Here is a 24,601-nt window from a genome sequence, read left to right on the forward strand (position 1 = left end):
ATTGCATCTCAGTGGCTGGTTGGCTGATATGGTAGAGCGGTGTCAGCTGGCGGGAGGAAGTCCTGGGTTCGACTCCCAGGTGGGTGAATCTTTTTCCTCAGGTTACTTCTCAAATCCGGTACCATCACTCTAAGATTGATCGCGTTGCTTCTCAGTGGCTGGTTGGCTGATATGGTAGAGGTGTCGGCTGGCGGGAGGAAGTCCTGGGTTCGACTCCCAGTTGAGTGAATCTTTTCCTCAGTTTACTTCTCAACCCCGGTACCATCACTCTAAGATAGGACGTGTCGGACAGGTGTGTTGTCGTAGCTCAGGTGGCAGAGCGATGGGCCGTGGAGGCTGGTTGGAGGCCATGCGGCAGCACATGTTTCCCGTTGGACCTGGTTCGCTACCAGCCAGGTCAGGTTACTAACCCTTTATGATTGCCCCTACTCCCCTCTCCTTCTGGGAGGGGGGGTAGGGGGGGTGGGAGCCGACGGCGGGAACTCTTTTGCATCCTAGAGGTGATATACAGAGAGCAGCGCCACCAAGATAGACCACCCATTTGCCACGCTTGGGGTGGAGGCTGACGGCAGGAACTCTCTTTTGCACTCTTTGAGGGAAAGACAGACGAGTGTGAGTGTGTGCTGCGCGTCTATTAACAGCCAGGATTGTTTGGAAGATCTGGCCTTTAATTCAGTGTATGAGCCGCGCCGTCAAGGTAGGCCACCCATCTGACACGCTGCTGCAAAAGCAGCACCGCGGCGGAAAACATAAGCCATAAGTTACTCTTAGCCGGGATTTGAACCCGAGTGCTTCTCTCTACGACCGACACCTCAGCCCCCTGAGCCACCGAGGCTCTCCTTAACATGAACCAGTCTGAACTTGGGCTAATTGTAACGCATTCATGCAGTCAACTGAGAAAAATGTTTCGGTACCCGGGATTCGAATCAAAGTCTCTCAGCGCGAACACCTCCTCTGCGCTCCCAGCCACCGACTGACAGCACAAAACGAAAACTGGGGACAAGATTAACCTGCCAAAAATTAGAACCCAGTTCCTTACCAGGAAGGCAGCTCGCTCAAACCATGCTCAAACACCTGCTGGCTCAGCCACTATTCGCACAATTTGGGAGGCAGAAAGCTCGTATGAAAAATTTGTACGCGCGAGTCCTGGGATCTCTCCCCTGCGAGTCGGCGTCGCGCGTCTGCTGTCTGCTGTTGTTGACGTTTTGCAGCCACTGGCAGAAGCCTCGAACCTCTCAAGCTCTTTTATGGCTTCCTCGTGAACCATATTCCAACCTCAGACTAGGAATATGCCGTACGACCAACTCAGTCATTTTGACGAAAAAAGCGGCACTGTGCGGAGTGCGACACCCTGGGGTTCCTGGTGGCAGACCGTTCATGAGGTGCACATTGAGGTTAACTTACCAGCCAACACAAGATCCAAAAATATCCAAGTAAACATTCAGCCAAAAAGCATCGAGGTCAAAGTACTGGGGGAAGTTGTGATTAAAGTAAGTTATCGTGTCGGTAGCTGCTGCTACTGACCTTCAGCTTATGGTCTCATGTTTTAAAAAATACTAACATGGTTGTTAAGTTCATCCTTCTTTGTATTGATTGTTTTGTCCCGTAGGGAAATCTTCTTAAAGCTGTTCATGGTGACGACTCTTTGTGGACCATAGAAGATGGCTCTATTCTAGACATTGTTCTCAGTAAATCCGATACCTTCAAGCAAGATGAAATATGGGAGTCGCTACTGGAAGAAGAAGGGTATAAGCCGGACCCTTTGACTCTGCATGAGATGAGGAAGAAGTTAGATCTTGAAAGATTCCAGTTGGAGGTAAATTTTGAAAGATAATGGTTTATGATAGGCTAGTTTCTTTTTCCTGTTTTTCTTATTTACTATTCATGTTTCAGAACCCTGGCTTTGACTTCAGCCAGGCAAAACTGCAGAAATGTTACGACTCACCTCCTGTTTAATAGTTTACAAAAAGCGCTGTCAGATATTTTGAATGTTCCTTTTGTTGATTTTGACTGTTATTACCCTTGTTCCACCAAGATATGTTCACTCTAAAAAAAATGCAGTTTCATTAGTGGAAATTGTGTCTCAATAGCAATAAACTATGTACTCAGTCTAACTTTTTTTTTACTTTTTACTTTTATTATTTTTTAACATAAAAAGTCCTAGAGTGTTTACTTTGAGATAAGGTACGAAGTTAAATAAAATGAAATATCTTACAACACAAGGAAAATACAAAATAATCAGTGAAGTAGCACATTTATCGAACTGTTACTGCTTTCCTGTATTCTCGGAATTGTTCTAAGTACTGTTGAATTGTGTCAAGCGGCTGGTAGATTTCTTGCATACGATTCTGTAACAAAAAGAAAATCCATTAGACGAAACTGATTATATGTGTCTTTTCCCAAGTTTCAACTTTTTTTAAGAAGGAAAACACACCTGTAGGTAAACAGGGGCTTGAGCTGGTGCACATGTACCGAGAAATCCTTGCATAAACTCCCTGATTAATTCCCAGCAGTACGCAGGTACAACACAGGGTCTGTACTCCACCTGAGGAAAAAAAAGGGCACAAATTTAAGAGAAAAATAAAAGGGTCAGTTTATGGGACATGGGGTAAAACTGGGACAGCTCATTGTTTTGTCAAGATTCGACATTTTTCAACTCATGCCATACCAAATGTAATTTTCACAATAAAAACACCACTTTGGTATGGCATGAGTTCAAAAATGTCAAATACTGACAAAAAATTCAGCTGTCCCATTTTTACCCCGTGTCCCATAATGACCCCAACTGACCCTAATGAAAAAAAAAATTCACGCTGAAAATTAAAAAGGGCGTAGGAAAAAAATAATGAAAGAAAAATGACCTCGACGAGCACCCCCTTGAAGTTCTGGTTCATGGTGACGGTGCCCAGCTTGACGAGGAAGTCGGCCACCTCGAAGCGCGGCCCCTTCGCCTCCATGCGCGTCTGCTGCTTGCCCGTGTACACGGAGGCCAGCTTCTTCATGAGGTCCATGAACAGGGGGTCCGACACCAGCGGCACCTGCTTCTGCCCCGACTCCAGGATGCTGAACACGGTGGCGGGCTGCTCCGAGTTGTTGAGGAGGTGCACCGTCCGCGGCGGGCCTGCAACAACGACACCAAAGTTCGGCATGAGAATCATTTCGCGCTGGCTGGCGCACAGTGGGGCAGAAGACCGGCGCGGGCGGCCAAAACTCCAGACGCGTTTTGAGCTCCAGAGTCGCTAACTGGGACTCGAACCGAACGTGCGACCCCACCAATGGATTGCTCTCCGAACGAGGAATCCATTGGTGGGGTCACACGCTCGGTTCGATTCCTGCTAAGCGACTCTGGAGCACAAAACGCGTCTAGAGTTTTGTCCGCCTCCACCGATCTTCCGGCCCACTGTGTGGAGACCTTGTAGTTTTTTTTTCGTGCAGATTATTGGGGCTGCTTCTCGCCTTCACACGAGCAGCCAGCCCTCCCCCTCCTCTCTCCCCCACCTGCTCCCACAATGTTAACCGGCATGCGGGTGCGCGGAGCCAGGCGGAAAGACCCCCCAGAACTCAGAAGTGGGCGGCAAGAAAAAGAAACGAGACGAGAAAAAGAGGGGGGGGGGCGAAAGCAGGGGAGTGGAGCGCCACTAAATTAAACGCTCTCATCGCACTAATTAGAACGTTGCCATGCCGGACTCCATGCAGTATGCAGCATCCAGCGATGCTCTTTTTTCCCCCTCCTTTTTATCCTATTCCCGCTTCTCTTTTCCACGGGGATGTTTACTTTGGCCACCTCTCGCCGTGGCTGCCGTGGCGGGGTGGGGGTGGGGGTGGGGGTGCACCTCGCCCTGTTTGCGTCCGCCTGGTTCTGGCAGCGCGGCCCAGCCTCGGATTGTACATTGAAACAAAGTAACGCGGGACCGCCGCGCCGCCGTGCCCCTCGTGTTGCACTTCGTTGGCGCCTCCGAGTAGGGTGGCGAGGAACAGCCGAGGAAAACTCGGTCTTGCGCGGCGCCAAAATAAGGCAACTTGCAGTGAGGTTTGCCTACCTTTCAGACGGCTGAACCGAACGGAGCGTGTGACCCCACCAATGGATTCCTCGTTCGGAGAGCAATCCATTGGTGGGGTCACACGTTCGGTTCGAGTCCCATTTAGCGACTCTGGGGCTCAAAACGCGTCTAGAGTTTTGACCGCCCCACCGGTCTTCTGGCAGATCCACTGTGCCGCGCTGCCGCGCTCGGATTCCCAGGCAAACGGGGAGCGACTCATGCGGTGCAGCACACTGTGCAGCACACTGTGCAGCACTGTGCAGTGGAGCGCGCGCTGGACCATCCCAGATTCCCAGACGGCCTGGGCAGCCTGCGCCCTGCCCTGCAGACTCATTCCGAGAGTCCCTTCCGTCGCGCTGTCTCTCTCGCACTCACTAGAGCGGCGTGCCGCGTGGGAGCGAGAGAGGCAGCCCTTCCCGGCCCTTCCCCTTCACGGGCCCCTCCACGGCCCAGGAAGGGCCCGGCCTCGGCCCGCCCAAAAGCACACACTGTAAAGACCGAAATAAGACTTTCCCCGGAACAGCGAAGCCGCGGACCGCACCACCGGCCGAGCCACCGGCCGACAACCAAAGCCACAGCACTGCGAGCACAACCAGCTCCACGGCCTGCTTCGGTACGACGTACACGGTGGGTGCACTCTAAAATTTGGTTGCCTCTTTCAAGACAATTTCACCTCAAATCAACCACATTTTCATTCAAACTCCTATAAATATGACATGGGGCGTGACATTAGTATCATCAATACTGGAGTTGGCAGCCTCACAGAGTGCCAGAACCCCATACAAAATAAACCCGTGTTGTACAACAAACATGCGACGAGAAAAAGAAAACAACAACTTTTTTCATTCCTCCTGTCGTCGCATTTTGTGGCAGAGTAGGGAGCCAGCCCCATTCATCTCGTCTCGTAGGGACGGCCGGTCGGACCGGCACACCGAGGGTCGTTTCCGTCGCTCCGTCTCCCTCGCACCGAAAGGGGGCGCCCGCGAGTGCGAGAGAGACAGAGCGACGAAAGCGACTCTCGGTCCGCCGGTCGGGGCGAGCCTCGGCGCGAGCGGAGGACAGTGGGCCAGAAGACCGGTGGGGGCGGCCAAAACTCTAGACGCGTTTTGAGCTCCAGAGTCGCTGAATGTGACTCGAACCGAGCGTGTGACCCCACCAATGGATTGCTCTCCGAACGAGCAATCCATTGGTGGGGTCACACGTTCGGTTCGAGTCCCGCTTGGCAACTCTGGAGCTCAAAACGCGTCTAGAGTTTTGGCCGCCTCCACCGGTCTTCTGGCCCACTGTGCGGAGGAAGCTGCACCGAACAGGCCGGAAACGCCAAGGGGCTAATAATACGAGCAAAACGCAGTCAGACGCAGTCTCCCTCCGGCCTTCCATCACGCCACAATGTCACACCCCGGGCAGGCGCCACGCGCCGAGAGAGAGAGAGAGAGAGAGAGAGAGAGAGAGAGAGAGAGAGAGAGAGAGAGAGAGAGAGAGAGAGGGGGGGGGGTCGTGCCCGCGACAGGCGACAAAGTGGCCGCACGGCCTCAAGGAAATTTCAAAGCGTTATTCACCGGAAACTCTTTAATTTCGTTCGTATGATAAATTCACTTGCCCAACTTTATTATTTCGGAGGCTGTCTCGACGCACCCCGGCCTGGCGGCCTGGCGGCCCCGCCCCGCCCGGGCCGACTCTGAAAAATTACGTCCCCTGCCTCATAATAACAACGATTCTCCGTCCTTTGTTCGCCGCCGGCGCCAGTGTGCCAGCGGCTCCACATTCTGTCCTTGTCTGACGTCGCGGACGTCGCGGGAGGAGCCGCGCATTCCGCATTTCAAGCCCACACAGAGCTAACTTCCAAAGTCTGATTCCGAATAGCGCTTTCGTCGCGACGGCTCGGCCGAGCGCCGAGTGCGAGAGAGACAGAGCGACGGAAGCACTGTTCAGTCTGCACGCAAAGCCCGGAGGATCTTCCTGAACTCACCGCCTTCTATTTCACTTTCGGTAGAGGGTCGGAAAACGGGTGCAACGAGTGCAAACGAAGTGCAAGGTCGCGGGAGAGGCGAAAATGGGGTGGGGGCAGACATCGAGTGGGAGGCAAGTGGGGAAAACTAGAAAGTGAGAAAGTAAAGGAAAGTGGAAAGTGGGAGGGTAAAGAAAAGTGGAAAGTGGGAAGGTAAAGAAAAGTGGTAAGTGGGGAAGTACAGAAAAGTGGAAAGTGGGAAGGTAAAGAAAAGTGGATAGTGTGAAGGTAAAGAAAAGTGGGAAGTGGGAAGGTAAAGAAAAGTGGTAAGTGGGGAAGTACAGAAAAGTGGAAAGTGGGAGGGTAAAGAAAGGTGGAAAGTGGGAAGTTTGGAAGTAAAGAAAAGTGGGAAGTGGGGAGGTAAAGAAAAGTGGGAAGTAAAGAAACGTGGAAAGGTAAAGAAAAGTGAAAGACGGGAGATGAAAAATAAAATGAAAAGTGGGCATTGTGAGGTGGTGAAAAGTGGACAGTAAAGGGCGGGAAGGTGTTATGGTAGGCGTTGCGGACGTCGTGAGCCAGGGGGGCCAGGGGTGGGGCGAGTGCATTATTCCACCTCCATCCTCTTTGTATGCGCATGTTGAGCATATTGATCGAGATTGAAGAAACAAATTTCGAAACCAAACGGAGCGGGGCTGGGCAGCGGAGGCTGGCGGAGGCCGCGGAGGCCGCGGAGGGGGTTGTGCGGCCCTGCCGGGCCCTGCGCGCGGATCAAAGCCCCGCAGAAACCTATTTTGACAAGGCTCACCCTCTACATGCCGCGCGACGATGCCGCCCGACGCATCCCCACTCACCCAGAAAACAACAGGAAGGAACGCCACAAACATTGGCCCTGGGTTCAACTACCGCCTCCGCGGATCCACCGAAGAAAAGCCGCACGAGATTTTTGCGGCCGTTCCGAGGGGAAGGCCGCACTTTTTGACAAGCATCCTGTGCTGCAGTGGGCCAGAAGACCAGTGGAGGCGGCCAAAATTCTAGACGCGCTTTGAGCTCCAGAGTCGCTAAGTGGGACTCGAAACGAGCGTGTGACCCCACCAATGGATTCCTCGTTCAGAGAGCAATCCATTGGTGGGGTCACACGTTGCGTTCGAGTCCCGCTTAGCGACTCTGGAGCCCAAAACGCGTCTAGAGTTTCGGCCGCCTCCGCCGGTCTTCTGGCCCACTGTGTGCTGCGCGGAAACGGGTCGCTTATTCAAGCCCCGCTGTGCCCCACAGTGCTGCTCCATACACGCATCGAACGGACACAAAGATAAATAACTGGAACGCAACCATTTTATGAATCGGGACTCCACAGCGGCGGCGCAGCGGCGGGGATGTGAGCCCAATAAGCTTTCATCACCCCACACTGGAAAAAAGGTCGAGCGCTGCCAAAGCCTGGCGCAGAGCGAAAGGACTGATTCCGCGCAGCGCTTCGCGTCGCTCTGTCTCTCTCGCACCAAGCCGACGAGCGCCGCGAGTGCGAGAGGGACAAACCGCTCGGACTTTGATAGCGCCGACATCGAAATGGCCCGGCCTATCCCCACACTTACTTCTTATGGAACTTTTTCCGCGGATTGGCGCTCTGGCGTGAGTGGCGGGCTTCGGCTATAACACGCTAGCGTGGCTACACTGGCCACATGGGAGTTTAGGGGGAAAATGTGGCCGGCTTGCTGCACCCCGGTGGACCAGAAGACCGGCGCCGGCGGCCGAAACTGTAGACGCTTTTCGAGCTCTAGAGTCGCTAAATGGGACTCGAACCAAACGTGTGACCCCACCAATGGATTGCTCTCCGAGCGAGGAATCCATTGGTGGGGTCACACGTTCGGTTTGAGTCCCATTAAGCGACTCTGGAGCTCAAAACGCGTCCGGGATTTGGTCCACTGTGGGCCGATGGGGGTGCCCCTAGGCGGGCCATAGGCGGGCCATAGGCGGGCCATAGGCGGGCCATAGGCGGGCCATAGGCGGGCCATAGGCGGGCCATAGGCGGGCCATAGGCGGGCCATAGGCGGGCCATAGGCGGGCCATAGGCGGGCCATAGGCGGGCCATAGGCGGGCCATAGGCGGGCCATAGGCGGGCCATAGGCGGGCCATAGGCGGGCCATAGGCGGGCCATAGGCGGGCCATAGGCGGGCCATAGGCGGGCCATAGGCGGGCCATAGGCGGGCCATGGGTTGGGTTGGCCATGGTCCCCCCGCCGCGCCCCCTCCCCCTCCCCTTCCCGCCCCGCCGAGTGCCGCAACCCAGTGCCACGGACTACGGACCCAGCGGGACCCTAGACTAGCGCTTCGCCCGCTCCGCCCGCTCCGCCTCAGTCTGCGGCGAGCAGCGGCCCACTGCGCTCCGCGTGGCTCGGCGTGGCTCCGCGGCGCACAGCCTGTGCCACAGGGGCAGTCGCGGCTCGACGCCCCACACTGGTAGGCTGCTGCTGGCAGCGCGGCGGCGGCCTGCAGCGGGCCCAGGGCGAGGAGGGCGCAGCGGCGCGGACCAGCCGGCACGGCGCCTCACAGTGGGGCTGCATGGACCGCGTGGACGGCGAGGGGTGACCCCCAGGGTGACCCCCAGGGCGACCCACAGGCTGACCAGTGCAGGGTGACCAACCAGTGCAGCCAACAAGCCGGCCATGCCCAACCGCGACTACTACACGGTAAGCGAGGCTGCGGAGCCAACCAGCACGTGGGGGGCACAGTGGGTCAGAAGACCGGTTGGGGCGGCCAAAACTCCCGACGCGTTTTGAGCTCCAGAGTCGCTAAACGGGACTCGAACCGAACGTGTGACCCCACCAATGGATTGCTCTCCGATCAAGGAATCCATCGGTGGGGTCACACACGTTCGGTTAGAGTCCTGTTTAACGACTCTGGAGCTCAAAACGCGTCTGGAGTTTTGGCCGCCTTCGCCGGTCTTCGCCGGGCGGGTTGGGGCGTAGGTTACCAAACGGACTCGTCGCCGAAAAAATTCAAGGCAAGTCCTCGGTGATTTATCAGTGTGTCAAGGAAGGCAAGTGTTTTGGTGCTGCTTTTTCGGTGTGACTTGTCACTCTCATCCCCCACGCGGTCTGGTCGACCGGTCTGGCCGAGAGAGGGTTGCCGGAACGACGCACCACTGTAAGCGTGAGCGGGGCAGTGCTGCGGGGACGTCCGTCGGACACGTTCCGTTCGGACACGCATCGCCGCCGGGCGGTCAGGCTTATTGACCAGTGTCGCTGCACGCGTGCCTTGTCGCGCGACAACATTCCGTGTCCAGAATCGAATCGGCTCTCCTCGCTCACGCACCGTGCCCGGCCACGGCCCAATGGATTTGCCAGAAGACCGGCGGCGCAGGCGGCCGAAACTCCAGACGCGTTTTGAGCTCCAGAGTCGCTGAACAGGACTGGAACCGAACGTGCGACCCTACCAATGGATTCCCCGTTCGGAGAGCAATCCATTGGTGGGGTCACACGTTCGGTTCGAGTCCCATTTTGCGGCTCTGGAGCTCAAAACGTGTCTAGAGTTTTGGCCGCCTCCACCGGTCTTCCGGCCCACTGTGCCGTGTGCCCTGGGTGCGTCAAAAAGAGGCCCGGTCACGTAGTTGGCGAGGCACGGTCGCCTGAAAAACGGATTCCGCTGCGTTCGCATTCCCAGGCCCGCTGCAATAACACTGGTGGTGTCTCGCTTCTGCTCGGGCGTGGCGGAAGCCTCTCTGTCTGTCTGTCTGCCTGCCTGTCTGTCTGTCTGTCTGTCTGTCTGTCTGCCTGTCTGTCTTCTGTCCCGCGGCGCACCCTTGCCCAAGTTGGGGCCGCACAGGTGGCCACCCTGCTGACATAGATCTCACCCGCACGTCGTCGCCGGGGGGTGGCAGCACTGCTCTCATAAAAGCCAACTTTCCAAAAGACACCGTCGAAAACGGCCGAAACGTTTTTTCTATTTTTTTAAAACTTTGATATCGGCCTCAAGCTGCGTACGCGGGATTGCTCCCTGGATTCTCAAAACGGAAAAAAGAGAGAGAAAAAAAAAGAGTCGAAAATTAATTTAAATACACAGACAGAGAACAGAGAGACAGACAGACAGACAGCAGACAGACAGACAGACAAGCACGCACCGCCACTCAAATTAGGTCTTTTTTCCCCGTTTCATTCCACAATAACGAGGCGGGTGGAAAACGCTTTAAGTTGATTTGGGCCACTTAGCTGAGGGGGAATCGATACTGTCTGGACCGACGCCAAGGCTCGCCAGAGAGTTACCATCAGGCAGGAACACATGGGCAGCAGGCTCACCAAATATCGGCCTTAGAGCACTTTTTTTTCGCGCGCCCTCCTGAAAAGTTAGCGATTTTGGTTTTCCGACCGACCCGAGCGCTGTTGATTGGGGCCGGACTAAGTGACCGTCGGGAACCGTAAGTCACGGATGAAATCCCCCAGTCTCAGCGTCGACCGACGCGGCGGTTCCTCACAGTGTACAGCCCCCGCAAAGAGGTCTTCCCGGAGCTCCCCCCTCTCCCCCTCGACCGGGGCACTAATACTGCGCGTGCCCCGCTCATGGGCGATAAAGATGCTTTTTATTATTTCGCCCCCTTCCCGCCCACAGTGGGCCAGAAGACCGGTGGAGGCGGCCGAAACTCCAGACGCGTTTTGAGCTCCAGAGTCGCTAAACAGGACCCGAACCGAACGTGTGACCCCACCAATGGATTCCTCGTTCGGAGAGTAATCCATTGGTGGGGTCACACGTTCGGTTCGAGATCCATTTAGTGACTCTGGAGCTCAAAACGCGTCTAGAGTTTCGGCCGCCTCCGTCGGTCTTCTGGCCCACTGTGCGGTGGAGGGGGTGAATGTGGCAAAAGTGCCACCGATCCAGTCTGGTCAACTTAGGCCAACTGGGAGGCACACTGCGAGAAGGCAATACGTGTTTTTGAGGCGTCCCGACAGAGTGCCGCCTACTTGCCCTGCCATCCCACTCGCACCCCCAGCGACCCCCACCCCGACCGCCGCGTCGCCTTTCTCTTTCACTCCCACCCTCTCGCCCGGGCCCTTTCAATTATCCCACTCTTCGGCACACTTCGTTTTGTTTAAGAGGGCTCCTAGGCGGCCCGCCTCGGCCCGCTCCGGCCGCTTAGCGGGTGGCGTGGCCTCAACTGCCTCTCGAGTGCGCCGAGCGACGCCACGCAACACCGCGACGGGCGACGTTTGAGAAGAGGCAGGCAACCCGGTAGCACGCCTGTCGGCGCGTTGCCTACCGACCGGGCGCTCCCTCACTGGAAGGCAGGCAACCCGGTAGCACGCCTGTCGGCGCGTTGCCTACCGACCGGGCGCTCCCTCACTGGAAGGCAGGCAACCCGGTAGCACGCCTGTCGGCGCGTTGCCTACCGACCGGGCGCTCCCTCACTGGAAGGCAGGCAACCCGGTAGCACGCCTGTCGGCGCGTTGCCTACCGACCGGGCGCTCCCTCACTGGAAGGCAGGCAACCCGGTAGCACGCCTGTCGGCGCGTTGCCTACCGACCGGGCGCTCCCTCACTGGAAGGCAGGCAACCCGGTAGCACGCCTGTCGGCGCGTTGCCTACCGACCGGGCGCAGCTGCCGGGTTAAAGGAGGTGGACGAGGGGAGGCGGACAGAATGGGTGCAGATGATGGCGGCGGGGGAGGGGAAGGGGGTGGGGGCTGCCCAGAAGGTGGTCGGGGTGCGCAAGGACACGATGGGGATTGAGAGACGCTGCGATACGCCCTGCAGACTGATTCCGAGAGTCGTTTTCGTCAGCCTGTCGCTCTCTCGCACCTTGACGGGACGCCCCTTGAGTGCGAGAGAGTCGGAGCGATGAAAACGACTCCCGGAATCAGTCTGCTGGCTGCGCCGTAGCGTGCCGTGGCGTGCCGTGCCGTGCCCTGCCCTGCCGATACGGCGGGGGACGCCCGGGGGACGCCCGGGGGATGCCCCGGGGACTCGGACCGGAGAGCCACTGCAGGCGAAGCACAGCAAAGCACAGCGCAGCGTCTGTATCTCCCGGAAGTTCACCTTGCGACAGAATCCGGCTCGGGGAGAAAAGCCGGAACCGGCAACGGGCACTTAGAAGGCGCGATGCGGCGAGGGCCTTTGTGTGCAGCGGGGCACAGTGGGCCAGAAGACCGGTGGAGGCGGCCAAAACTCTGGACGCGTTTTGAGCTCCAGAGTCGCTAAATGGGACTCGAAAGGAACGTGTGACCCCACCAATGGATCGCTCTCCGAACGAGGAATCCATGGTGGGGTCACACGTTCGGTTCGAGTCCCATTTACGACTCTAGAGCTCAAAACGGGTTCAGAGTTTTGGCCGCCGGCGCCGGTCTTCTGGCCCACTGTGCCCCCAGCGCCGCTTCCAGTGGACTCACAAACCCCGACCAATAACCGATGCCGAGTCTTTTGCCGCTTCCAATTAAACCGGGCCGCCTTGGTGATAAACCATGCTGTGTCGGCCATTAGGACTACAAGCGGAGCGGCCGGCCACGCACCTGCACTGGAAGTAGGTCATCCCGGCACGGCCACACAAGTAGGAAAAAGCCCCACAGTGCTCTAGTGTCGAAAGGGTTGCACAGTGGTCCAGAAGACCGGTGGAGGCTGCCAAAACTTTGGACGCGTTTTGAGCTCCAGGGTTGCCTAGCAGGACTCGAAACGAACGTGTGACCCCACCAACGGGTTCCTCGTACGGAGAGCAATCCATTGGTGGGGTCACACGTTCGCTTCGAGTCCCATTTAGCGACTCTGGAGCTCAAAACGCGTCTAGAGTTTTGGCCGCTTCCACCGGTCCTCTGACCATCTGCGCAACGGGGGAACGGGAAACGACCCGACATGACCAGTGTTGAATAAACAAGGACAGACGGCCGGGATTAAGGACTCCAAGGATTAAAGGACCGCATTATCAATTTAAAGTTGAAAGGTTTCCCGACTCCCGCCAGCCGCGCGGCCAGAGGGAAAATAACAGTAAACACGAAACAAAAAAACAAACGTGCAGTCAGTAGTCAAGTCCGTTCCTAACCCATTCAAACCGCGTGGAAACGCAGAAACTGTTTCAAAAACTGGCGGCAAGGCTTCTTGTCTTTGAGAATAATTTTCAAATGAGGCGGCTTTCATAAAAATAAAAACCTCCCTTTTTTTCTAAGAATTGTTTGGCTGGCCACAGCTACAAACTCGGCATGGGGATGGCCTTCCCAGGCAAGCACTCTTCCAGCACGGAGTTCACTGTCAAAAAAATAAAGTTCAATCGACTAAAATTTAGTGGATTGTACTAAGAAATTTAGTCGTTTTTCAGGGCGACTAAGAATTAGTAGAATTAAGAACACGCCAATCGAGCATGAGTGGACGATAAAAACGACCAAATATTAGTCGAATCAAACAAAACTTAGTCGAAATTTTGACCAAAATATTTAGTCAGTTCCCTTTAGTCGGCTCTTGTGATGTAAGCAGCGGTGACGTCACACCATTTGGAGACTTGATGACGATTTTCTTAGTTTTTGTTTTATTCGATCTCCTCGAGATCCTTTTGAGATTACTAAGAACTGCCTCCTCTCCTATTGGTTGGAGAGAATCACGTGACCACACGACCTTCTTCTAAATGTGACGTCAGCGTCCCACAGGCACTGACACTTAATTAAAGAGTCGAAAAATCGGAGCCTCTGGCGGGTGTCGAACACGCATACCCTGACACGTCGTGCAACAACGCTAACCACTGCGCCACCGACTTGATGGAGGCTGTCTGGCCGAGCGCAGCATCTTGACGGACCTCGCAGGGTGGGCAGCGACTACACTCAACTAAATTTTAGTTGACTCGACTAAGAATTAGTTTTAGTTCGAATGACCAAAACCAATTGGTCGATTGTACTTAATTTTTTTGACAGTGTTTCGCAAAAGATGGAGAACTACCACATGACCTAGGCTGCTTATGTTCGTGAGAGTCTCTCTCTCTCTCTCTCTCTCTTTTCTCCCCTCTTCTCTCTCTTCTTTTCTCTCTCTCTTTTTCTCTCTCTCTCTCTCTTCTCTCTCTCTCTCTCTCTCTGTGTGTGTGTGTGTGTGTGTGGTGTGTGTGTGTGTGTGTGTGTGCTGTGTGTTTGCAAGTAAGGGATGCCTGCGGCTAGGGCGTGTTCCTCATATGAGCCGCGAGAAAGTACATATATACGGCAGTGTGTGTGTGCGTGTGTGTGTACACAGCAAAACAAATGCCCCCGGGGCGTTGGTCGGGCAGAAAGGGAGCAAAGAGCGGGGCAGTGTGGAGGCACGCAGCACAGTGGGCCAGAAGACCGGTGGAGGCGGCCGAAATTCTAGAAGCGTTTAGAGCTGCAGAGTCGCTAAATGGAGCTCGAACCGAACGTGTGACCCCACCAATGGATTCCTCGTTCGGAGAGCAATCCATTGGTGGGGTCAGACGGTCAGTTCGAGTCCCATTTAGCGACACTGGAGCTCAAAGCGCGTCCGGGATTTTGGCCGCCTCCGCCGGTCTTCTGGCCCACTGTGCGCAGCGAAGCAGCCAAGTCGCAACAAGCCGTTCAAATTACTCTCGTCTGTCAGCGAGTCGATCTGCCAGTGTTTGCAAGACTGATGTCCACTGCGTCCAACTTCCTGTCAGTACTCTTGACCCGTTTCCGGTCAGTCCATCTACCTCCAGAGGTGCCACACTGGTAGGCAAACATTCCCTCAGTGTGCTGAAAGGGTTGCCAACCTCAGCCTGACTTCTTGGTTTTCCCTTCGGCAGCGAAGCCAAGACTGCCTAGTAGGCAGGCTGAGGTTGGCAACCCTCACTGCGCCAGTGGGACACCCTATTCCACAGTTCCGGGCGGACGGTCTTCCGGGGAGACGCTGAGACTTCCGAGTACTCAGTCTCCGGGGTGCCGTCTCAGTTTTTCACTCAGCCTCTCTGACCGCCAGTGTCAGACTGCTGGCCTCTTTTTGCTCGTCAGGGGCCCTTCTCCCTCAGAGCGACCCAGCCCGGCCCGGCCTGGCCCCACCACACTCGAGTGGACTGGAGGTACACTGCCAAAGTTCGGCCACACAGTGGATTTGCCAGAAGACCTGCGGAGGCGGTCGAAATCCCCGACGGGTTCGGGTTTTGAGCTATAGATAGGAATAAAACCGTACGTGTGACCCCACCAACGGATTGCTCTCCGAACGAGGAATCCATTGATAGGGTCACACGTTCGGTTCGAGTCCTGTTTAGCGACCCTGGAGCTCAAAACGCGTCCAAAGTTTGGGCCGCCTCCACCGGTCTTCTGGCAAATCCACTGTGAGTGCGGCGCGGCGTCGTCGGTAGACAATGCTGATCCCCCGAGAAGAGGGTAGAGCCGCGGACGGAAATCCAACTAACAAAGACAATAAAACGATCAATGCGAGCGGAGGCGCCATCTGGGAGTGTCTTTCGAAAACACAGTGTGCCCACTGCAAACCCGGTGCCGAGCCGCGTTTGCTTGCCACAAAATTGGCAAGACGTTTTATGCTAAAAATTGGCAAGCCTTGACGACTCTCTCCCACCTGTGGGGAACGCGCCGCGAGTGCGAGAGAGACAGGTCTTGGCGGCCTGCAGAATCACACTTTGTGGTGGTTAAATCTCCCCAGCCAACCAGGAGAAAGTCACCCTTTTAAAGGATTTAGGATGGGTTATTAAATAGGAAAAAAAAATTGAAGCACCCGACCCGCGGTGGCATTTTCACAGAGCATAGGTAGCGGGGATGCGCCACCACTGCAAAATTGATGGCGCTGGTGTTTTCCAGTGTAGCCGCGGCATAATCCTTGCCGAGCCTCATCAATCATTGGCAAAGTTTCCGGACCACTCTCTCGCTCTGTCTCGCTCTGTGCCACACCGCGCCCTCAGTCTGTCTCGCTCGCCAGCCGTTCGCCAGTCTTTCGCGAGTCTTTCGCCAGTCCAGCCGATTGGAAGAGTTTGGTCAGCCTTGGCCAACGGTCGGCCACTCTGTCGCCCCCCCCCCCCCCCTCCCCTTTCCCGGTCCGGAACTCCGCGCCGCGACGCGGGCCCTGCCGCCGGGGTCCCCGGACACTGTCATCTCTTAATTTTTCAATCATCCCGTCGACGTGATGGCCATAACGAAAGCCAGCGCCTCTGGCGGCCGTTTAAGGCGATCAGACAAGCGGCAGGAAATTGCGGCACCCCGAGGCGCAGTGGGCCAGAAGACCGGTGGAGGCGGACGAAACTTCAGACGCGTTTTGAGCTCCAGAGTCGCTAAATGGGACTCGAACGCAACGTGTGACCCCACCAATGGATTGCTCTCCGAACGGGGAATCCATTGGTAGGGTCACACGTTCGGTTTGAGTACCATTTAGCGACTCTGGAGCTCAAAACGCGTCTGAAGTTTTGTCCGCCTCCACCGGTCTTCTGGCCCACTGCGCACCGTGGCGTCGTCAAGCCGGCGGTGCAGTCTGGCAGTGTGGCAGTCTGGCCGTCCGGGTCGATACCCACTACACTATACAGCAGGTGAATCGCCGCGACCGCGAGACAACGAGACAACGGCAACGCGCTCTCTCGCACCCCGACGGGCCCGACGCACAGTGGGCCAGAAGACAGCTGGAGGCGGCCAAAACTGTAGACGAGTTTTGAGACCGACAGTCGCTAACCTGGACTCGAACCGAACGGTGTGACCCCACCGATGGATTCCTCGTTCGGAGAGCAATCCATTGGTGGGGTCACACGTTCGGTTCGAGTCCCATTAGCGACTCTGGAGCTCAAAACGCGTCTGGAGTTTCGGCCGCCTCCACCGGTCTTCTGGCCCACTGTGGGACGCCTACCTGCCTCGACACTCGACACACACGGACACACTAAGGCGCTCCTTCTGCCCGCACCCAATCAAGACGATAATTGCAGCATTGTGGCACTGCACTGCAAAAGAGGGAGAGGGGGTGGGGGAGGGGGAGAGATTCACTTACGCAGCAGTCTTGTCCATATCTGGCCACCCAACCCCATCCCCCCGCCCTCCATACACAAAGGGCCATTCCAGATTGTCCTCAATACGCCACAATGGCGTCGAAACCCCGCAGGGCTGTGAACGAAAACGGACACACACACACACACACACACACACACACACGCATTCACACACACACACACACATGCACTACAACAAATTAGTCAGGGCACCACAAAGGCAATATTTGTCCACATGCATGCATCACCGCGACCTGCATATTTGGCTGCTGACTGTTTGGGAATTTTGATATTAGAAAAATTACATTCTCACTTTTCATATATTTTTTTTAAGAGAGAGAGAGAGAAAAATGGCATTGGTTGGAGGTGGAAAGGGAGAGTGGCAGAAAGAAGGCGGAGTTGTGCTGACTCCCCGCTGATGCAGCATCCGTCTAGAAGCGCTCTCCCCGAGGCTGGCTACTGCAGCTTGCACCCCTCCCGTCCCCTCCCCTCCTCTCCAGACAAAAGTCGAAGCCGCAGCGCATCGCGCCACAAAATCCGTACCGCAATTACTTGAACCTTGAAATCGCCGCCAGAATGTGTCCCCGCCGCGTTTCAAAGAGTTTCCATTTCCTTCTCGGAGCGGAAGCCCTCCGCGCGCATGCGAGGGGCCATGCATCTTGCGGTGGAGGGCGAGGAAGCCATCAATAAGGCAGGACACACTGCAAGAAAGGTGCGCCTCAAGACCGGCGCAGGCAGCCTAAACTCCAGAAGAGTTTTGAGCTCAAAAGTCGCGAAACAGGCCTCGAATCGAACGTGTGACCCCACCAATGGATTCCTCGTTCGGAGAGCAATCCATTGGTGGGGTCACACGTTCGGTTCGAGTCCCATTTAGCGACTCTGGAGCTCAAAATGCGTCTAGAGTTTTGGCCGCCTCCACCGGCCTTCTGGCCCTCTTTGGGCCGAAGCAGATGACGCATCGAGAGCGGAAGGAACGGAGCGACTGCAGCCCGGGCTTCGTCCCAAAACAGATGAGGATCCCGGAAGGCGGGAAGGGGCGGGGCGGGGTGCCCTTCATGTAGGCCCTTCCTTTCATCCTACAGAGATGCACTTGTTAGACCGATTTCGGCAGCAGGCAAGCGCGGTCACACAAAGTGAGGGTGCAGGCACCCCTTTTTCCGTCAGCTTCCCCCTTCCCTTCTCTCTCTCTCTCTCTCTCTCTCTCTCTCTCTCCTCTCTCTCTCTCTCTCTCTCCCTCTCTCTCTCCCCTCCCCCTCCCTCCCTCCGCGCTACGGCCCTTCAATGCGCCCCCTCGGCCCTGCTCCGCTCGCGGAAGTGCAACATTACGGGCGATAGGCAGCGTTTCATAAATCATTACCTGCTCCAGCGAACAAGGGGTTATCTCCATCTCTGGCACGGAGAGGCACGGAGTGGGGGCAGGCAGGCGCACAGTGGGCCAGAAGACCGGCGCGGCGGCCAAAACTCTAGACGCGTTTTGAGCTCCAGAGTCGCTGAACAGGACTCGAACCGAACGTGTGACCCCACCAATGGATTCCTCGTTCGGAGAGCAATCCATTGGTGGGGTCGCAAGGGCCGGGGGAAAACGCCAAGGGCGGGCGGTGGAAAAGGGAACTGCTGGAACTGTTCACATCGGGAACTACTGAAGGGCCGGTAGAGAAGGGGCTGCTGCCTGACTCCGAAGAGTCTCTCTCGTCGCTCTGTCTCTGTCGCACTCACGGGCCCTCCGTGAGGGTGCGAGAGAGAGAGAGAGAGAGAGAGAGAGAGAGAGAGAGAGAGAGAGAGAGAGAGAGAGAGAGAGGGGCGGCGGGGCGAAGGGCCAGCGACTTGCAGCCAGACGGCCACTAATGGAGATGTCGGAACGGTAATCCAGCCACTCGACTCAACCAGCCGCCATCCTCACCTGCATAGACGGATTCCGAGATTCGTCGCTCTGTCTCTCTCGCACTCATGCGGCGTCCCGTGTGGGTCCGAGAGAGACGGAAAGCCACTTCCAATGCGTTTGATTGGGGAAACGAGTTTGGAACAAAGCAGCTCTTTTTTTTTCGTCCATCCCAGTCTCACCGCCCCCGGCAAAAATTAATCGTCCACAGTCTTTTTTTTTACAGCGGTCTCGCCTTGACCCGCTTTCGCAGAATAGCAAATTGTGTCGTTCCGTCTCACTCGCACTCAATGAAAGGCCGTAATGGTCGCGGTCGCACGCGCCTCCCCCCCGGCCGCCCGGGGCTGTGTGCGCCACTGTGAGCCACGCTGTGTGCCACACTGTGTGCCCCGCTGTGTGCCGCAGGACGGGGCAGGACGACCGGGAAGGGTATGGGATCCCAACATCAAATATTGGAGTTTAGTCGCAACGGGGTGGCCGGCTGGGGAAGGGGAGGGGGGAAGGGGAGGGGAGGGGGACAAGATTTGCGACAAGGACGGCCGAGGCTGCTGCCTTTTGCACCACGCGGACACCCGGAACCACAACAAGGTGGCCACCAAATTGGGGCACTGCACGCTCACACCGACAGGCAGGTCACAGTGGATTTGCCAGAAGACCGGTGGAGGCGGTCAAAATCCCGGACGCGGTTTGAGCGCCAGAGTCGCTAAACGGGACTCGAACCGAACGTGTGACCCCACCAGTGGATTGCTCTCCGAACGAGGAGTCCATTGGTGGGGTCACACGTTCGGTTCGAGTCCCATTTAGCGACGCGGGAGCTCAAAACGCGTCCGGGATTTCGACCGCCTCCACCGGTCTTCCGGCAAATCCAGTGTGCCCGCGCCGCGAGCGAGCCATCGCCGTCGCCCTGATCATGTATCGTTAGGCGTGTGAAAGAGGAATCAGGCAAGTTGGGGCGCCCCGGGCGCGCAAACTATGTAATCAGTGGGCTTAATTAGCTAAAGTCCGGCCCCCTCCCCCCCTTCCCTTCGGCCCAGCAGCTGTGGCCCCTCTAAAAAGCGGCCCTCTCTTTTTGCCCGCAACTTGCGCGCTGCCCGGGAGAAACACTGCATGTCGGACCTTCGCGAGGGGGAAATTCGATCAATGCTTTTTGACGGCCCTAAAGTACCGAATCTTAATTTTATAGTTCGGAAGAAGAAGCGCCCCATTTTGTTTTTGGCAAGCTTATGTTTTTTAATTTAAAAACATCTCCAAAAACACCACATTATTTTCCAGATGAAAATATTCAAAAGCGCTGCAACAAATCAAGTTCATGTATTTCTATTTTTTAGTTGCCGCGCTTTTGAACATTTTCATCTGGAAAATAATGTTGGAGATGTTTTCAAAATTTCTTTTTCTCCCTACTCTTCATTTGAGAGTTGATTCCCATCCTCGGCCGCCTCCCTCCTTCCTCATTCCTCACCCTCGCGTCGCCGCGTCGCCCCGCTGCCGGGAAAGAATGGCTCTGAAAGCACGAAATGAGGCATTATCCTCATAATTTTGCCCGGATGAATGGTGCTGGCTGCTGGCGTTGCTGCAAGTAGGGCCGAGTGAAGTGTGTGTTTGTGTGTGTGTGTGTGTGTGTGTGTGTGTGTGTGTGTGTGTGTGTGTGTGTGTGTGTGTCCACTCCAACAGAGTGACAGGGATACGTTTGTAACGGCCTGCGCGCCTCGTGTCTCCACTCTGCGAGAATCAGTGCGCTGGTAATTAATGTTCACGCAGACAGACAGACGGACGGACAGGCAGACAGACAGGCAGACAGACAGACATACAGGCAGGCAGACAGACATACAGACAGACAGGCAGGCAGACAGACAGGCAGACGGACAGGCAGACGGACATACATACAGACATACAGACAGACAGACAGGCAGACAGACAGACATACAGACGGACAGGCAGACGGACAGACAGACGGACAGGCAGACGGACAGGCAGACAGACGAACAGGCAGGCAGACAGACAGACAGACAGACAGACAGACAGACAGACGGACGGGTGGGCAGACACTGAGGCAGACAGGCGAGGCTGGTAAGCACTGGGCAAGGGCAGACGGGCTGACCTTGCCGCGGGCGTAATAGTGCACCTCCAATGATTTAACCCCCGCCCCCTTTCCCCGGGACCCAAAACTTTCCCCCGTCCCGGGGTTCCCGTCCCCACACCGCCGGCCCCTTGTCAAACCCCAAAGCGGACCCTAAAGGTCGGATACCTTCCCCGGTTCGTCTCGATGCGCTGTCCCGTAATGTCGTCACAGTTTCCCCCCCCCAAAAGTAAGGCAGAGCCAGCGGACGGCTGTAAAAAAAAGAGAACAAGAAAGACGGAGAGAAGAATAAAGGGGGAAAAGAGAGAAAGAACGAGAATGTAGGACAGCGCGTTTTTATTATTATTTGGCGACAACAGATTTGCAGTGCCGTTGTCCTGATTACGATCGTCCTACCTTATTGTCCTACACCATAAACCTGCGCCAACGCCTCTCTCTCCCCCATCACCCCCCCCTCCTCTCTCTCTCTCTCTCTCTCTCTCTCTCTCTCTCTCTCTCTCTCTCTCTCTCTCTCTCTCGCCCGGTCCCTCGAGATCCCAGGCCGACATCCCGCAAGACATTCGCCTGTTTTAATTAAATTTCAGCTCCTCATTTGCTGCTCCCGGGGAGGCTGCCTGTTGACAAGACGCCGCGCCGCTGCGGCGGACTGGCGCACTGGCGGGGTGATCCGCCGTACTGCTGGTTGTAAATTTGGGCACGTTTTCCGACGAAATGGGTCACTGTCAGAACGAGGAAGGGAGAGGGAGAGAGAGAGAGGAGGGGGGGGCGAGTTCGAAATTGAAAACGGGGATGTGCTCGGGGATGTGGAGCATCGTACCCAGTGCGAGTGTGATACCACGCAGGTTTGGCTGCGAATGTTACGAGTCGCAAAGCCCTGGACTGCTCTCCGAACGAGGAATCCATTGGTGGGGTCACACGTTCGGTTCGAGTCCTGTTTAGCGACTCTGGAGCTCAAAACGCGTCGAGGGTTTTGACCGCATCCGCCGGTCTTCTGGCCCACTGTATGCGCCGCGGAACGAAAGCCCCAACCACCGATACGCCAACGTCTGTCTGCTTGTCAGAGGAACGAGTGTGGTGCCGCGCCGCGTACCGCGCGCTGCCCCGAGTGTCCGCCAGGGGGCGCAAAACGCGTCAGACTCTGACAGTGGCGCGGACGCCCCCCCCCCCTCCCACTCCGGGCCTCAGTTGGCAGCCCTGATAACGCGGGGGAAACCGCGACGGTTGGCACCCCTAGCGCTCTCACACCTGCCGCGGCCTCAGTTGGCACCCCTAGCGGGCTAAAGACGAAGTTCCGTCCTTTTACCGCAGGGCGCGCGGGGCGCCGCCAAGCTAGAACAGTCCCCATAACACGCTGTCGTGCCGCCTCGCCTCCCCCCCCCCCCCCCCTCGCCCCGCCTCGGCCCTGCAGCAAACCGCACAACTTGGAGACTCACTGCCCCTCTCGCACTCACGGCGCGTCCCGTGTAGGTGCGAGAGAGAGAGAGAGAGAGAGAGAGAGAGAGAGAGAGAGAGAGAGAGAGAGAGAGAGAGAGAGAGAAGAGAGAGAGAGAGAGAGAGAGAGAGAGACGAGACCGACTCTCGGAAGCAGTCTGCGGGGCGAGGCAGAGCGACACCGGGCTGTTTTACTGGGTTACAGATGGCGGTAGAACTCCCGGCACAGTGGGCCAGAAGACCGATGGAGGCGGTCAAAAGCCCGGACGCGTTTTGAGCTCCAGAGTCGCTAAATAGGACTCGAACCGAACGTGTGACCCCACCAGTGGATTGCTCTCCGAACGAGGAGTCCATTGTTGGGGTCACACGTTCGGTTCGAGTCCCATTTAGCGACTCTGGAGCTCAAAACGCGTCTAGAGTTTTGGCCGTCCTGCCGCCTGGCTTGAGAGGCGCGGAGGGGAGTCATCGCCACGCTTCGCGTGCTTCGCGCGATACAGGTGCGGAAGGGGCTCGGACGAATGACAACGACATAGTGTTGCCAACTGTCCGTCGGACGTGACGCGAGCCGCCCGCACGTCCGACCCAACTCAGCGCATTAGGCCAGTGTGTCCATCCCCATCCGGTTCATCCGGGCCGGCCGGCACCCTACCAAAAAATTTGCGGACGGGCGCACTGTAGCGGCATGCTGCGGCACGCTAGCGGCACTGTTAGCGCTGCAAAAGGGGAGAGGGGAGGGAAAGAGGGGGGGAAGAGGGAAAGTAGCAGGGGGAGAGAGAGAGAGAGAGAGGGGAGGAAAAGGAGAGAGAAGGAGAGAGAGAGGAGAGAGGGGAAAAGAGAGCCTTTCGCAGGTTGAAACACAGACGTCGTGCACCTCCACGGTTTGCCTGCATGGCGTTGGGCGACGCGCGGTCCGGGCTCAACGCAGGGGGGAGTTTTGCCCGAGTATGTACGGGAGAGGTGAGAGAGAGAGAGAGAGAGAGAGAGAGAGAGAGGAGAGAGAGGAAAGAGAGAGAGGGGGGAGGGGGGGAAGGGGGGGAGCGAGAGGGGCTAAAGGAATACAAGAGACCCGGTGAGACGTGCCGCAGTGCGGGTGGGTGGAGGTTGGAAGAGGAAACTCGTGCGCACCTCTCTTCTCTCTCTCTCTCTCTCTCTCCTCTCTCTCTCTCTCTCTCTCTCACCCCTATTCCAGGGCCCTGGATGCATTGTGGGGCGCTAGCCGTGCAGCCCGACACACGGCCTAACACAACCCGATATTATTCCTCCAATGGGCACAACGCAAAAGGGAAACGGGACAGGTAAAAAAAGAAACAAACAAACAGAAAAAAGACGTCGAAACGGCGGAAAATGCTGTACTAATTGTAGCCGATGGAACAAAGACTCCAGTTGTTCTACTGTCACAATTGTTCGGAAACCCCCAGCAACAAAATGAGTGATGCAGAAAAGTAAGGTTTCCTGAACTGGCTGCAATCTCTGACGGTTGTCATGAATGAACATTCACAGAGCAGCAGAGCGGATTTTTGGCCAGAAAGAAGGTCTCCGACGAAATTGAAAATAGCGCTTTGGAAATTGTTTACTTCGTGTTTCCTTCGAACCAGTGAAACACTTTTCCTGGCCGTTTGCAGTGTGCCCTCTCCCCACGGCATGTCTCAGTGTTTTGGGCCGCTCTTCCGCGAACCAAACATCTTGCTCCGCTCCCTGCAAACTGATGCTGTCTCTCTCGCACCCACACCGGACGCGGCGGACGCCCCGTGAGTGCGAGAGAGACGGAGCGACGAGGCGCGTGCGGATTGCCGCCCAATTCCCTTCCACCATTTTGTTTCCTCTTCCTCTTATTCGTGGGTGTGGTGGTGTTGGCTCAGTGTTGCCGTGGTTGCCGTCGCCCGTGGCAAGCTTCAGAACGGGGGACTTGTATCAATGCCTTGGAATCGCCACCGCTCTCTCTCTCTCTCTCTCTCCTTTTCTCCTCTCTCTCTTCTTTTTCCCTCTTCTCTTCTCTCTCCCCCCCCCTCCCCCCCCTCCCTCCTCCCTCCTCTCCTCTCTCTCTCTCTCTCTCTCTCTCACACACACACACACACACACACAGTGTCGTGCGCTTACGTAAACACGGCCAAGCACAATGGCAGCACGCACCGCCTCCGTGGAAACCGCGCAGCCAAAGTTAAAACGAAACGTAACAAGACACTCAGGACGCCGCGGCATGGACTAAACCCGCGCCAGGGATAAATTTGGCGTTTTGTTAAAAATTGCTGCACCTCGGTGAGTGTGCGAAAGCGTAGACACGCGGTCGAACCGTGGGTAAAGTCGTGGGGGGGAAAGCCAAGGGCGCACA

At 56.4% G+C, this 24,601-nt stretch overlaps 2 protein-coding genes across 2 annotated transcripts; one reads left to right on the top strand and one right to left on the bottom strand.

Moving 5' to 3' along the window:
• The first annotated feature begins 1,092 nt into the window (after window positions 1-1,092).
• LOC117648545 (nudC domain-containing protein 2-like) lies at window positions 1,093-2,114 on the top strand. Its single transcript, XM_034391062.1, has 3 exons — window positions 1,093-1,490; window positions 1,610-1,816; window positions 1,894-2,114. The coding sequence occupies exons 1-3, from the start codon at window positions 1,290-1,292 to the stop codon at window positions 1,954-1,956; spliced, it is 471 nt and encodes a 156-aa protein (XP_034246953.1). The 5' UTR covers window positions 1,093-1,289; the 3' UTR covers window positions 1,957-2,114.
• Window position 2,115: 1 nt separating this feature from the next.
• Window positions 2,116-3,191, bottom strand: LOC117648544 (mediator of RNA polymerase II transcription subunit 20-like). Its single transcript, XM_034391061.1, has 3 exons — window positions 2,862-3,191; window positions 2,435-2,545; window positions 2,116-2,348 (listed from the first exon to the last, which is right to left on the bottom strand). The coding sequence occupies exons 1-3, from the start codon at window positions 3,156-3,158 to the stop codon at window positions 2,256-2,258; spliced, it is 501 nt and encodes a 166-aa protein (XP_034246952.1). The 5' UTR covers window positions 3,159-3,191; the 3' UTR covers window positions 2,116-2,255.
• Window positions 3,192-24,601: the final 21,410 nt, after the last annotated feature.

This window comes from Thrips palmi, unplaced genomic scaffold, assembly GCF_012932325.1.
Source record: "Thrips palmi isolate BJ-2018 unplaced genomic scaffold, TpBJ-2018v1 HiC_scaffold_3, whole genome shotgun sequence".
Taxonomy (NCBI): domain Eukaryota; kingdom Metazoa; phylum Arthropoda; class Insecta; order Thysanoptera; family Thripidae; genus Thrips; species Thrips palmi.

Coding starts and splice junctions, on each gene's coding strand:
- LOC117648545 (XM_034391062.1), top strand. CDS start 1,290: ATGCCGTACGACCAACTCAGTCATTTTGACGAAAAAAGCGGCACTGTG. Junction 1,491..1,609: donor TGGGGGAAGTTGTGATTAAA/GTAAGTTATCGT, acceptor TTTGTCCCGTAG/GGAAATCTTCTTAAAGCTGT. Junction 1,817..1,893: donor TTGAAAGATTCCAGTTGGAG/GTAAATTTTGAA, acceptor TTCATGTTTCAG/AACCCTGGCTTTGACTTCAG.
- LOC117648544 (XM_034391061.1), bottom strand. CDS start 3,158: ATGATTCTCATGCCGAACTTTGGTGTCGTTGTTGCAGGCCCGCCGCGG. Junction 2,546..2,861: donor TCAAGGGGGTGCTCGTCGAG/GTCATTTTTCTT, acceptor TTTTTTCCTCAG/GTGGAGTACAGACCCTGTGT. Junction 2,349..2,434: donor AAGCCCCTGTTTACCTACAG/GTGTGTTTTCCT, acceptor TTTTTGTTACAG/AATCGTATGCAAGAAATCTA.